This window comes from Phoca vitulina, unplaced genomic scaffold (assembly GCF_004348235.1).
Source record: "Phoca vitulina isolate PV1807 unplaced genomic scaffold, GSC_HSeal_1.0 scaffold11, whole genome shotgun sequence".
NCBI lineage: Eukaryota > Metazoa > Chordata > Mammalia > Carnivora > Phocidae > Phoca > Phoca vitulina.
Genome location: NW_022589714.1, coordinates 40,699,454 through 40,713,808, shown reverse-complemented (window position 1 = coordinate 40,713,808; position 14,355 = coordinate 40,699,454). Strand labels below are relative to the sequence as shown.

Here is a 14,355-nt window from a genome sequence, read left to right as displayed (position 1 = left end):
AACTCTGGTGTTACTTCCGAAGTTTGCATCCGTTTCTGTTATGGCACTTCCGCAACAGCTTTTCAGCCTGCCTCCTGCCCGCTTTGAGTAGTCTCTGCTGGGTGAGTGTTCTGCAGCCACAATGATGGTGACATTCACCTAATTTGATCCTCACAGGAAGACACAAATTTTATCCTAATTTTATAGGCGAGGACACAGGCTCAGAGATGAAATGACTCAAAGTCATATGAATTAGTTATAGCTGAACCAATAACCATCTTCAAAATCCTAGCTCAGTACATTTCTACCTCTGCAGTGGGTTACTCTGTGATGAGGTCTAGTTCTGTGTAAGTCCCTGTGGATTCGAGGAATAGAGATCCCTACTCCCCTACCTCCCTGGAAGAGGAAAGGGCTTATTTTTATTTTTAAAGACACATGGCCTGAAGTATTCCTAGAACTGGAAAAGTGGGTTCAAAGCAACTTAGGGACTCGATACCCTCTCCATTTTTGAGGCCACACATGGTCTCTCTAATGGTGGGCTTTCCCTGCTTACAAACAGCTTCTGCTCCCCCAGAGCTCTGCCTGGCATGTGGCCATTGCTGGTTGCCTCTGGCTCACTGAGTTTCTCTATTCAGACCCTCAAATTTGGAGATTAGATTTGGTTCCCGCATTTTCCTGGGCCAAGCCATATTGCGTGTCACCAAGCAGCCTATGGGCCTAATAGAGTGGGGTCAGGTGCCAGCCCGGGTCCAGTTAACTGGGGGCAAAGGGGAGAGTCATTGTGAGGGGCGAAGCCAGGTTTTGCCAGCAGTGGGGCCGTAGGGGGGTGTTCTCTGCCATGGTGTGTAGGCAAGGACAGCGCTCTGCAGCTTGACCCAGCCATTATGGGCCTCTTCCCTACTACCTAAACTTTCAAACATCTGACTTACTGTAAGATGAGTAAGAGGCCAAACAATCCTAGGCAGTTGAGGCAAGTACAACTTGCTTTATATTCAGGAAGAATAAAAGTATGTGAGTCATATATTTCTAGCATATTTTGATTGCACCAGCTGTTCTATTTTAAAAGACAGCCCTTTTCCCTTGATTGTGATGGCTTCACAGGTATATACTTATCTCCAAAGATACACCTCATCAAGTTGTATATGTTAAATACGTATAGCTTTTCATATGTCAATCATTTATCAATGAAGGGATTTTTAACAATGCCAATTACGGCTAAAAATGAAGTTACACAAGCAGAGGAAGTAATGACCTAAAACAGCCCAAAGCAAGCATCAGTGTGGTAAGTGTGTGCACGCTGGAATGCAAAACAAGCACGTATGGCTGTTCTGGCCTTTACAACTCAAACAGAAGCATTAAACACTTACCTTGGGGCAGGGGATGGGGTGGGGAGGACAGCCCTTTTCAAAGATCATCTCTCTTATATAAAGGAAGTAATCAGCACTTTGGCTCTTTTATACGGGGATGTCTGTGATCCAAAGATCATCTATGGTTCAGTTAGGAACATATTATTCAATTTCTTAACATGTTTTCTTAGTTGTGTTTTGCTTGTGTCAACATTAAAACTCATCCTCATTCCCAGAGCACTCCTCAGCCGGCTGGCTATGGCTGAGGAAGGTAGACTGGGAGTCTGTGAAAGTCAGAATTGACTTTAGGTAAACTCAAGAGGCTTTATTTACACACACGCACGCACGCACGCACGCATGGATAAGCATACCTGGAAGAGGAAATTAATCAATTTATTTATTTATATTATTATTATTTATAATTAATCAATTTAACAAATCACTGCTGAGCACCTGATATACATTGCTGAGGGAGGCAGTGGTGGTAAGGGAGTTCAGATTATTAATAAAACATGACCTTTGCTCTTCCCAATGGAGGAATTTTTTTTTTATCAAAGATTTTATTTCTTTATTTAAAAGAGAGAGCCCAAGCTGGGGGGAGAGGCAGAGGGAGAGGGAGAAGCAGACTCCCTGCTGAGCAGGGAGCCCGATGTGGGGCTCAATCCCAGGACCCTGGGACCATGACCTGAGCAGAAGGCAGATGCTTAACCGACTGAGCCACCCAGGCGCCCCTGCAATGGAGGAATTAAATCAAGTCCTAGGCCCTGTATATTCTAAGTATTAAATTGGCAGAAAGGAATGTTGGTCACCTTTATATACTCTCTTCCCCCATGTATAATAGTGTGGAATAGTGTCTTCTACATGGAGCTCATGAGTACTGAATGAATAAATATAAACATAGGAAAACGTCTTTGGATTGGACACGTGAACCTCTGCAAGCAGAATTTAAATTTACAACACTGGCTACATGCACACTGCTTCTAGAAGAATAGCTATTTTATTTATACAGAACTGTCTAAAACTGATAGCTAAATATAAAAGTAGGGTGCCTGGGTGGCTCAGTTGGTTAAGCGTCTGCCTTCAGCTCAGGTTATGATCCCAGGGTCCTGGGATAGAGCCCCTACATCAGGCTCCCTGCTCAGCGGGGAGCCTGCTTCTCCCTCTGCCTGCCACTCCCCCTGCTTGTGCTCTCTCTCTCTCTCAAATGAATAAAGTATTTAAAAATAAATAGGGGCACCTGGGTGGCTCAGTCGTTAAGCGTCTGCCTTCAGCTCAGGCCATGATCCCAGGGTCCTGGGATCGAGCCCCGCATCGAGCTCCCTGCTCGGCGGGAAGCCTGCTTCTCCCTCTCCCACTCCCCCTGCTTGTGTTCCCTCTCTCGCTGTCTCTCTATCAAATAAATAAATAAAACCTTAAAAAAAAATAAATATTAAAGTAAAAAAACCCCAAAGAACCTAGATCAAGGTCTTGAACAGGTATGCCCCACTTAAAGCAAATTCTGTAGAAAACCCAGAATGGAAATTCTTATTTTTCTGTTGAATAAATAAATTCAAAGATTTATTTATTGGGGCACCTGGGTCGCACCCCAGGTTTGTTTTTAATCATAAAAAAGTAAACATACTCTAGAATTTGGAAATCCAGACTAGCAATGCATACACACCAGGGTGGACGGGATTTTGTGGCAAGTTCACCGTGAGCTACCCGTGTGTGATACTGAGCCCCCTAAGCTGCAGCCTGGGCAGTATGGTGTAGAGACCACCAACCCGTCAAGGGGCTCATGACCTGGCCTCTAGCATGTGTGTAGGGGGCACTTTAATGAGCCATTAAATTTAATCAGCAGACCTCTAAACTGGTCTACAGAAACCAACTAACAGGTAAATTAGTATTTATCCAGCATTGAGAAGTCACTTCAGTGGCTAGAAAGAAGGAATGTTTAAGCCAAATGAAACTCAAAAAGATAACATTTTATTTTCAGAGCAGCTGATGCAGTATCGAATCAGGTTTTCACAAATAAATAGGACAGTGTCTATTTGGTTACATCTCTGTTTGATGAATGCCTATCTATAGGAACTGTAATAAATTTCTGAGAAGGTTAATGACTGGAACCTTTTAAGTAAAATTCTTCTGGCTCTCTTTCTGAAAAAAGGATTGTGAGAACTTTAAAAAAATTGCTTTTCACTCTGGGGGAAAAAACCAACCTAGAATGCCTCAGTTTTGTTTTGAAGGAATGCACCTTTTTAGGACAAGTCTATAAAACATCTTTATTTGTTTGTTACATATGATGTTTAAATATAACTTTGCTTTCAAGCTTCAAACTTTTTTTTTTTTAAGCCCCTGGTAAAATAAGACTTTTGGTTCACCTTAACAAAAACTGACCTAGGAAGAAACATTTTTAGCAAAATGTATTATAAAATTCACTAGAAAATACTGCCCTCTTTTTGCCAAAATGTTACATAAAATCCTTATTAAAAATACACACGTTACAAAAGAAAAAATTATGAAGATGCTAATACATAGTGCTTTGGATACGGACCAAGGGACCTGCATTCCGGGGAAAATACAGTTAAGTACACTAAATATTATGATGTCAACTTATAATAGTGCAAACCTGAATAAATTACATCCTGAAATGGGAAGGCATGCAAGTCATTTGCTGAGAATAGAACATAACGAAGCCAGAACAGGAAGCAATCACAACACTATTTAAAAATGTTTTCGTTTTTATTACATTAATTTTTTTCAAAAATACTTTTCTTTACAATAGAACTCCTAGAAAATATTTACAACCTTCCTCTAATAAAATATAACAGCAGTTAAATATATTTGAAAATAAGATGGGTTTTTCCATAAAATATATCTGTTAACTTTTTATATACAAGCTTTCTCAAAGAGGTCTAAATTCACTAATGAAAAACCATCTGATAGTAAACAGTAACGGTGTTGAAGACATTAATCTTTAGGAAGAGAAGTTCTTTGGGGCAGGGAGGGTGAGAAGCAAAAACAGAACACATACATGCAGGCAGAATCATTGCAGAAGGAAAATAAGTGCAATATTTTACCATGAAGTCAATTCTTTAAGTTGATATTGTCAAGAAATAACTTCTTCAGGAATCTGAACTGTCTCGTTAAGGAGGAGTTCTTTGGTTATTTCAAGTCAAAGATGCTTACATTATACTGCATGAAAAATCAAAATTAAATTGTGCATTACATTTTTTGCCTTGGCAACTCAGTTTATTTTTAATGTTTAAAACTGGAACGGCTGGGCAAGTCTCCAAACACAGCAAGTACATTTGCTTTATAAACATGTTTCTGGGTGTTTGCTCCTTTGATAGATAAGCTTTCATAGACCCGATAGCGGAACCATTCCAGAATCACTCTCAGACGCCGGCACACGCAGGGGGAAGCCGTCACCGGGACAGACGCAATCAAATCAGCTGATCTTACGGAATGGTTCTGGAACAATTCTGCCACAAAGTTGATGCACACTGCCTAGGCAGTTCTAACTCGAAACAGACGAGAGAATAACCTGTCTAAAATGGCAGCAACAAAACCTTTCTTTTTGCCTTATAAGAAAGGATGAATGAAACTGCCAAGACCTTTTTTTCTGAAAACAGAATGATGGAAACGGAAAGAACCTTTATATTTATCTTCCGTCCGTGGCTTTCCTGAGATTCAGAGAACACTGCCTAGGCGGGGCCGCGGTGGGCCGCCAAGTGTGCGCTAAAACGCTTCTGCCAGAGTCAAACTTAAAAGATGCTCAGGTCCTGTCCTCATACTTCCGCTGACATTCTCTCTAATGTCAAGTTCTTAATTAATGTGCCAGCAAAGTAGCCTGGCACGATGGGCCACACCTACACAAGCTGGGGGAACCAGCCTACCTGGGGTGGGGCAAGGCCTGAAAGCCCTCCTTCCGGGAGTCAGGCCGGAGTCAGGCCGCATTAATGCTCGCATTAATGCTCGAGGGGAGGCTGCCAGGGGCGGTCCTCTCTGCTGGGCTGCGTCCCAGTCTGAAGACACGTGCTCATTTGCCCCAACGGGGGAGGGGCAGTCTGACTCAGCTCAAAAGCCTGAGCTAAATGCCATTTTTGAAGGATTACAGGCTTATTACCTTCAAGTACGAACAGCAACCCTGCTACAGGGACAGGAGGAAGCAGAGCAGAGTTCTGTGGCTTGGGGAATTCTAGAAGTGCTTTGGTAAATGACTTGAATGAATACATTCCTTGTTTGAATGCAAATATTGGTAGCTAAAGTGGTATCTGAAACCATTATTGTTGGTCTTTAATGCTATTTCACTTGTATTTGCTATTAAATTGGTTAGGAAACAGTCCAGCAAGGGTGAATGACAGCAAAATCCCAGCGAATGAGGTTTCACAGTACTTCCGAGTGGCACAAAGTAATTCCAGAACTCCACGGACCATTAACAGTGTTGCAAAAAAGAAGGGGCTCTTCCAGTCTGTAGTTTTTGGGCAAAAGAACACTTCTTGGTGTTCCAGAATGTGTGCCCCTCAACCACTCTCCCTAAACAGCCCTGGCAACTTCCTGGTTGGGGTTATTTTCCTCTAGACGGCTCAAGCCGGGACATGACTCTGCCAATCCACGGATCGGAACCAACTAGTTGCCCGGGGAGCAGGCAAGAGGACGCACTTGCTCTAGGAACCAGGTCCTCGGTAAAGCTCGGCCTTGGAGTGAAAGCCTGAAACTGTACAGTACTCCTGGAAACAGGCCAACGGTGATAGGCGAGGCAGGGAGAAAACGTATTTTCACATTTGGTCAACTTTCCAAATGGTGTATGTGCTAGAGGAAAGCCATGTCACACGAGGGCTTGCTTTGCTCACTGGAAAGTTACCCCTTTGCACAGAATCTCCTGGCAGAGACTCCGGGTTCACTGCAAACTACAGAATGAGGTCAGAACAGAACAAAAATAACTCCTTAGTGGGAAAGGACGGCCCAAGGCCCCAACACGAAGAGGGTAGCCTGCTTCACACACGCACACGCATCCACACGCTCACGGCAAGCTTTGGGATCAAAGGCAGCAAGGATGGTTGACATCTGAAAGCAAAAGAACATTGAAGGTCAGGTTTATTCCCTGCCAGGAATGAGTTCGTAGGAATGCAGCCCAGATGAAACACCTCTTAAATAGAGTTGTGCCAATTATTTATTCCCTCCAACCTCCCACAGAAACATTGATTTTTTTTTTTTAAATAAAAGGAAAAGAAACTGAAAAAAAAAAAATTTTTTTTTCCTAAACCTGAATGAAACGACCACTTTTTTAAACAGGTAGTTTAAAATGGTTACAAAGCGAGCAGGGAGTCCGGGTTTCCTGATGAACGAAGACGGAGGCCGTGGGTGCTGGCTGTCTCTGCGTGACAAGCGGGGCTTTAGAGTTCCGCGTCAGCCTGAAGCAAAACCGAATCTTGGTCATCCAAGAGGAGATCCGTGTCCACGACCTCGGCCTCTTCCATGACGCCTCCCAACTGCTGGACCACGTCGCCATCGAGGAGGTCCACGTCCTTGATGGGTTTGATCAGGCTCAGCTGGTCCAGGGGCAGCAGCCCCGGCGCCCCCGCGGTCCTCTCGATAGTGGCGGCCATTTCGGCGGCAAAAGCTGCCTTCTGAGCCTTTTGCCTCTGCTGTTCCTCCTGCTGCCTGTGTGTTTTCATGTGTGCATTTCGGCTTTTGATCTTGAAGAAGACTCTGAAGATGAAGAAAAAGAAGCATGTGAAACTGAGGAGATTGGAGTTCTTGGAAATCCGGGCGCCCTACAGGGAACAGGGGCTGCGTGGTCTAACATCTGGTCTGGGTGGCTTTGTCAGGAGTCCCCGGGCCACCTAGGACCTCCTGCCCCTGTTGCCTGTCCTCTCCAAGCATTACAAGGGAGAGGGGATGGGGATGGGAGCACACATACAGTGTGACAATGGAGGGTGAGTTCTCAAAGGTCTTCCTGTCCATCTGTGGTCTGCAGCACATGCCTTTCTCCTCCTTTAGCTTCCCCCTTTCTCGCCTCATCCCAACAGAATCCCAACAGAATCTGAGAATCCCTCAAGCATGCTGCTGAGCTCTCATAGTTCCCATAATAAAACCCATCATCTGCCTTTGGCTTCTGTCCCTGTTCTTCCACAAATTTCTTGAAGGCTCTACCTGATTCTTCACACTTGGTATATTCCTCTTCCCTCCACCCTCTCCAACTGGACTCTTGTCCCCTCCACTGTAGCCCCAACCCTCTGCTCAAGGCCACCCGTCACTCTGTGTGGCCAAATCCAATGCCCCCCATTCCATCTTTGTTGTACCTGACTTCTGAGCTGCACCCACTACTCCTTTCCACCTAAAATCCCTTCTCATTGGCCGTCATATTATAATTTCCTCCTTTTACCTTTAGAAGGAAATAGTAGTTCTCAGCTGTGGGTGATTTTGCCTCCCCAGGGACACTTGTTGATATCTGGAGACATTTTTGACTGTCACAACTCGAGGGGAAGGATGGTATTTCTCGAATCCAGTGGGCAGAGGCCACGGAGGTGGCTACATATCCTATAGCATGGAGGGCGGCCCCTTCTGCCACAAACAAGGACTGATCAGACCTAAATGTCACTGCTGAGGTTGAGAAACTCCAAGACAAGGGGCCCACAAACCATGGTCAGTGGACCAAATCCAGCCCACTGAATTTTTGTAAATAAAGTTTTATTGGAACACGGCCGTGTCTATTTGCTTATGGACTGTCTATGGATGCTCTGCCCGGCAATGGTACAGCTGAATAGCTGTGACTGAATGGTTGTATGGCCTGCAAAGCCTTAAATATTTCTCCCTGAACCTTTTTCAGAAACTGTTTGTCCAGATGTGAGGCTGCCTCTTTCGGGAGAGGGGGTGGCACAAATACTCTGCATTCATTCCTGAGCTCATAAAGGGAAATGAAAAAAACCCTCTGATTTCTAAGACAAGCAGAGTTGATGAATCACAATTGCCCATATTGAAACCGTTTCATGTAATGAACGTAATTTCAGCAGCTAAAACAGGCATTCTGCAAACATTTGCCTGTTATTCCTACTCCGGAAAACCACAGAAAATATTTCTATTTTCCACAAAATCTTAACTGGAGTTATGGTATTAAAAGGTCCCAAGCAACATAAAAACAAAGACAAGAAAAACACTTAATGGATGTCACTGAGAGACAGCCAGAAAGCTCAAGATGCTAATTCTGGTTTGTTAAAATGTTCTTTGTCTCCACCTGGTGGGATAAAGAGTTGTGGCCTGTGTGTAGCCCAGTGAGTGTAGGTGTTGGCTCCCCTCGGGGGACAGGTGGGAGATAAAGGGCATCAGCCTGAAGATGGTTCCTTCAAGTCAGGAAGCCTAATGATCCATCTGGGGGCTCACTTCTCTGTGGTAAGATGAAGGTGATGCCTTGTCGTGGTTCTGAAGGGTATGAGAACACAGGGGCGCCGCACTAGCCATCTCCCCCATCTCTGTGCTTCACGGAGAGAAGACTGTTGCTAATTCCACCTCACCGTGGCGAGTGCCACCAGACGGAGTTAGGTTCACGCAGAGGCTGAGAGCGCCAGCCTGGGTTGGGCTGCAGAGCCTGAATCCCGACTCAGATGTGCACTGTGACAAAGACCTCACCCTTTCTGTGCCTCATTTTCTTGGCTCGTCAAAAAAGCAGCTACTAAAAGTGTCTACCCTATTGCGCCAAAGATTAAGTGAAACCATACCTGTGCAAATCCTTTAAAACCGTCCCAGGCAAATAGGACCTGATAAATGGCAGGGACTGGTAAGTTGTGTGAAATAGCCTAATGAGTATTATAAGCAGAGGTCCCAGTTGGCCTCATTCATACAGCTAGGGAGGCAAAAGGAAGTCACTCATGACAACCCCTCCAAGTCAGGTGGACTCACTGAGAAGTGGAATTCTACACTGGATGCTGTGGGAGGGAACGCTGTGCATCTTATCATCAGTGATATTTTCCGCCTAAAATAAACAGACCAATAGCATGGAGCAGTGGTCAGGAGCCCGGGCTCTGCCCTTCAAAAGAGATGGGTCCAAATCTCAGCTCTGCTCTCATTGGGGGTGTGATCTGACGCAAGCCATATTTACCTAACTTTGAATCTTTATTTGTATGACAAGGATAAAAACAGCCCCTGCATCACATGTGGTTTCTGTGTGAGGATTAAGATGAGCTCCTGCACATAAAGCATTGTCACAAAATGAGTGCCCAGCAAGCGTTAGATGTTACTTTTACTGCCTACTGCCAGTTTTTCTCTCTTAGTTGTCTTAAATTATACATAAAAGGACAGGCATGACAAATGGGCTTCATCTCCTGAGTCATCCCGATCCATTGGTTATGCTTGCCTGAAGCATGCCGATGGAAAAGATTTGAGGTCCTGTCTTAAGATGATAGCGAAGAGTGCAGCAATCGGTTAGTGATGTCTGCCCCAGACACAGGCCGGAGCCAGTGGTGGGGAGACAGCTCCTGATAGAGGTGTTTCAGAGCCATTCTCAAATCACTAAGCAGCAAAGCAAAGAGAGCCCCACTCGTCACTACAGTTTGGGTGTGAAGGGATGGAGTGGGAATCCGAGTCCCACCCACCATTTCTGAAAAAGAGTGAAGTTTTTGTTACTAGAGGTTTGCCCTGAAGTTGTCTGTCCTTATTAGGCACGAGGATATCAGAATGACCATATTCTGAGTCAGAGATGAGGTCCACCCACCCTGAGGCTCTGTGCAGACCGCAAGGATGATATGAGGGAGTATTTGGAGACACTGGGTTCTTTTTCTAGCTGAAGGAACCTCAGAGCATCTTGGCCCGGCCTCCCCAGAGCAATGATTCATCAGGAACTCAGACTCAGTGCCTGGTCCAATTGCACGTACTTGCCGCACTCCTTGCAGGGGAAGATGGTGGTGGGGTCTGTCTCGCTGCTGGTGGTGCTATGAGAGGGGGAGCTCTTCACCGAGCAGTACCCGCTCTGGGTGCTGCCCGGCTTCTGCTTCCCACAGGGGGTGGCCCCCCGGGCTTTGGTCACCTGGTTGGTGCCACCGTGGATGCGGGCATGGCCGTTCAGTGCCTGTCGGGAGCTGAACACCTGGGGAAGAAAGGGAGTGACATGACACTACAGTCCTGAAAAGGAAATTAGGGTTATTAGTTACTCAGTGGTGAAACACAGGATACTTGAAACAGTGTCTAATGATGGTGTGCGGGGGTTTTAGGTAAGCAAACTTTGGACATAGGCATGGAAAGGTCAAGGTCAAATACTACCACTGTGCCCCTAAAAAAAAACCACATCGTTGTTACAACCGGAAGACAGGAAGCACTTCGTGCGGCACGGTCTGAAGGACAGAGCTGCCGTCTAGCAGTCAGGGCACTGGGGGGCGAGATCCAGCACCTCTGTCTCACAGGGAGGGCCTCTGGGCCATTTCCCCTCTGGACACCTGATTTTTTTTTCCATCTGTAAGGTGAGGGAATTGGCCAGCTTTCAAACTCCTTTTTTTTAAGTTGGAAATGACCTTCCCTTCCCTGCCCCGCCCCCCTTTTCTTTTCTCCTCCCCTTTCCTTTCTTTCTTTTACTTTAAGAAAAACAAATCAAAACAAATCAGGTCTGCTCAAAAGCTCAAAGTTAAAAGCAGAGGTGCTCTGGCTGAAACAGAGGCAGCACCCTGGAAGTGAGCCAATTTGCTCAGCTCTATCTCCCCACCACAGAAAGCCTTAGCACCCCAAGAAACACAGTTGGAAAGACACTGATTAGCTGCTCTGATAAATTCTGTATATTACGTCCAAGCCTCAATCAGTGGCCGATTGTCGAAGCAATGTTTCCGACTCCCAAATTTTACCGCGGGATGATAAAAAGGGGCAGGACAGACCTGGACAATCTTTTGAAACTTGCCATAAAGCAGGTTCTCCCAACCTCAGTACGACTGACATTTGGGGCTGGATGGTTTTTGTTGGAGGGGGGCCGTGTTAAGCAGGACGTTTAGCAGCATCCCTGGCCTCTGCCCAGAAGAAGCCAACAGCACCTCTCCAGAGGTGACATAAATGTCTCCAGACATTGCCAGAGGGTCTTGGGGAGCAAAATCATTCCCAGTCGAGCACCGCTACTGTAAAGAGATGCAATCCACTCCCCTGAATTCAAAGAGCCCCGACTTCCAGCTTGTTAAACACATCAGCTAACAGCCACACCCACGGAGCTGTAGGTGGTTTGCTCTGTGTGAAATTCATGAGTTCTGTTTATGACTGGGGAAAAAAATAAATCTATGGCTGATTTAACAACCCAAACCTCCAGGCTTAGGCAAGGAATAAAACCAAGATGCTTTTCCCTGTGAATTTTAAAAATCACTAAAAAAAATATCCAGCTTGCTGAGCATTTCTGATTGGGAAAAGTGAAAGATGACTTCCCACTCAGTCAAGGATTTACCGTACACCAAAACTATGAATTGACAGTGAATTTCTAAATAAATTCACCCAGAAGTATTGTCATTTAAAGTCACACCTTAACCATCCCTGAACAGAAGCGCTCTACACAAAATGGAAACGATGCGGTGACGCTTGCACGTCATTAAACATCAAAGACAGAAACAAGCTAGCAATTTCTTATGTTCTCTTCACAGCTAATGTAAAGTGTATGTATCTTTTTTTTCTTACTTTTTCATTTTTTTCTCAGACGTTAATCAAGTGAATTTCTGCTTTAGGATCTAAATATTTTAAAGACTATTGCTTTCTCCATCTAAGTGACAGAATCCTCAAGCAGCATTCAATACACTCTGGAAAACAGTATTGTCCTGTATAATATACAAGCAAAGATGTATAATATATAAGCAAAGATGTTTACCAGCTTGGAAAAAACGGCTTCTTGTGAAGGAGTAACGTTCTCATTTTTTTGAGTCATACCTCTAGAACTCACCTGTATAGGTGTGCCTGGCTTTAAGAAATCTGATTTGGGAAAAGTTCATCAATTCAGACTAGTGGGGGACCGGTGGGGGACTGAAAGTCTAAAGTTAACAGCTTAAAAAAATATATCCTTTAAAATACACTGGGAGCCTTAGACCAGACCAGTATAGATTCTGTAAGGCCTTCCTTAGTGCTAAGAATGATCAAACGGTAAATTTGTTTTATTTTAGCTAAACAATATTTCCAACGTACCTGAAATGTACTATATTAAATAATTATACAGACTCCCCTTCAGCCTGTTTACGTGATTAATTTACTTAGTAAAAATTTTTTTGGTTCTTCCCAAAGAGTACCAAGGTAAACTTTAAGCTAAATCTTTTTTTTTTTTAATTTTTAAAAAGACTTTTATTTATATGACAGAGAGAGACACAGCGAGAGAGGGAACACAAGCAGGGGGAGTGGGAGAGGGAGAAGCAAGCTTCCTGCGGAGCAGGGAGCCCGATGTGGGGCTCGATCCCAGGACCCTGGGATCATGACCTGAGCTGAAGGCAGACGCTTAACGACTGAGCCACCCAGGCGCCCCTTTAAGCTAAATCTTTGTCATGACTTTCTCAAATTTCAAATTAATGACATCTGAATGAGTAGCACTTGATGGATTATGAAACTTTGCAAAACCTTCTGGACAGGTGAGATGGCCAGGAATAGCGTCAAGTTGTAATGAAAGGGCAAAACCTTCTCTGTGGGCTCCCCCACGGCATTTCAATGCATGCTTTACAGGGCAGGACCTGGTGTCACACGGCCCCGCGGGGTGGAGGGGCACCAAGAAACACGGGGTGTAAGTTCTGGAGTCCAAGGCTCACTGCAGAACCATTCATGGCGGCTCTGAAGAGCTCTGGATCATATGCTTCCCGGGGGACGGGGACCTTCTCTGTGGCCCCTGAGCGCCCAGCACAGCAACATCTGCCGGCTGAACAAATAAGGAAACGAAAAGACAGGAGACAAAACCATGGCAATGTGGAGTCCCCTCTGAAATTTTCCTTGCTGCAAGTGCACCCTTTCTAAAATGCCCTGTCCTTAAAGCCAGGCACAGCCCACCGCCCTCCTAGTCCCAGGTCCCCCGAGGACGCAGTGACACTTACAGCCCCGCAGTTGGGCATCTCACAGATGAAGGAGCCGGAGGGCTGGCCGAGGGCCTGCAGGGGCGGCCCCTCCGCGGGAGCCAGCACGGGGCCTGGCGGCGGCTCGGGAGACTTGGGCACTTCACTCTCCTCTTCTCTTGTGGATTTCCTATCTTCTTCTGGGTCCTCCTCCTCCTCCTCTAACTCTTCTTCTTCTTCACTCGTCTGGTGGTGAGGCAATAAAAGCAAAAGAGGGGACATCCCCAAATGGCATTTTTAGTGATAAACAGAGCCACCAGCCAGAAGAGGAGAGAGGGGCTGAACACGGGGATCCTGTCTGCCTAAGGAACGGCGATAGAGCCCTCTGGGGAGGGCTACGGCCTCTACCAGGTCGGTCATTGGGCGCTTGGGGCTTTGAGGTTGGGGAAGTCCCCCTGCCTCACTTTGGGGTCCCCTCACCACTTAATAAAAATATGTTAAGGCAGGGAGGAGAGATTTCTGTATGTAGAGTTTCTCCCCCTGGTTCAAGACCAGCAGACCTTGAAACGGATTAAAACTCGCTTGTGAGCAGCTCTCTCTCCCCAGAGCAGTGAGGAGGGCTTTCAAGCAGGAACGATACTGTGGAAACCCCTCTGGAGAGAGACTAAAGACCCATATAATGATTTGTTTCCAGGCCTTATGATACATTTCCGTACGAGACGCCCCACATGTCTGATCTGACTCATGGCCTGTGGAAAGCATGGGACCCATGGTGCTCTGACGGGCTCCTGCTTGCTTGTGTCAAAATGGAATCCAAGAGTGAATGTCAACAACTTTGTGGAGAGGAAAGGGGAAGAGATAACCTCCCACCCCCTCACCCTGCATTTTTTTTTTTTTTTGGACTGTCATCATGCGCTTGGAGAAATGCCTTCCAGAGGCATTCTATGAAAAAGAACATGAAAAATATTAGTAGCCTCGCTGCTACTCTGTCCCCTCCCCCTACTTCAGAACAGCAACCAAGTGGAGAACAAAGCAGAAAGTCCTGTCTTCCTCAGAGTTTACAAGATAGT

The 14,355-nt window shown here is 45.6% G+C and overlaps 1 protein-coding gene across 2 annotated transcripts in view; it reads right to left on the bottom strand.

Moving 5' to 3' along the window:
* Positions 1–4,104: 4,104 nt before the first annotated feature.
* TRERF1 (transcriptional regulating factor 1) overlaps positions 4,105–14,355 on the bottom strand; it is a 196,823-nt gene continuing 186,572 nt past the window's right edge. For both annotated transcript variants that reach the window (XM_032409823.1, XM_032409824.1), the window contains exons 16-18: positions 13,328–13,531; positions 10,178–10,389; positions 4,105–7,019 (exon numbers count right to left, since the gene is read on the bottom strand). In XM_032409823.1, the coding sequence (XP_032265714.1) occupies positions 6,704–7,019; positions 10,178–10,389; positions 13,328–13,531 (732 nt within the window). In that variant the 3' untranslated portion in view covers positions 4,105–6,703. The remainder of the gene's footprint in view (positions 7,020–10,177; positions 10,390–13,327; positions 13,532–14,355) is intronic.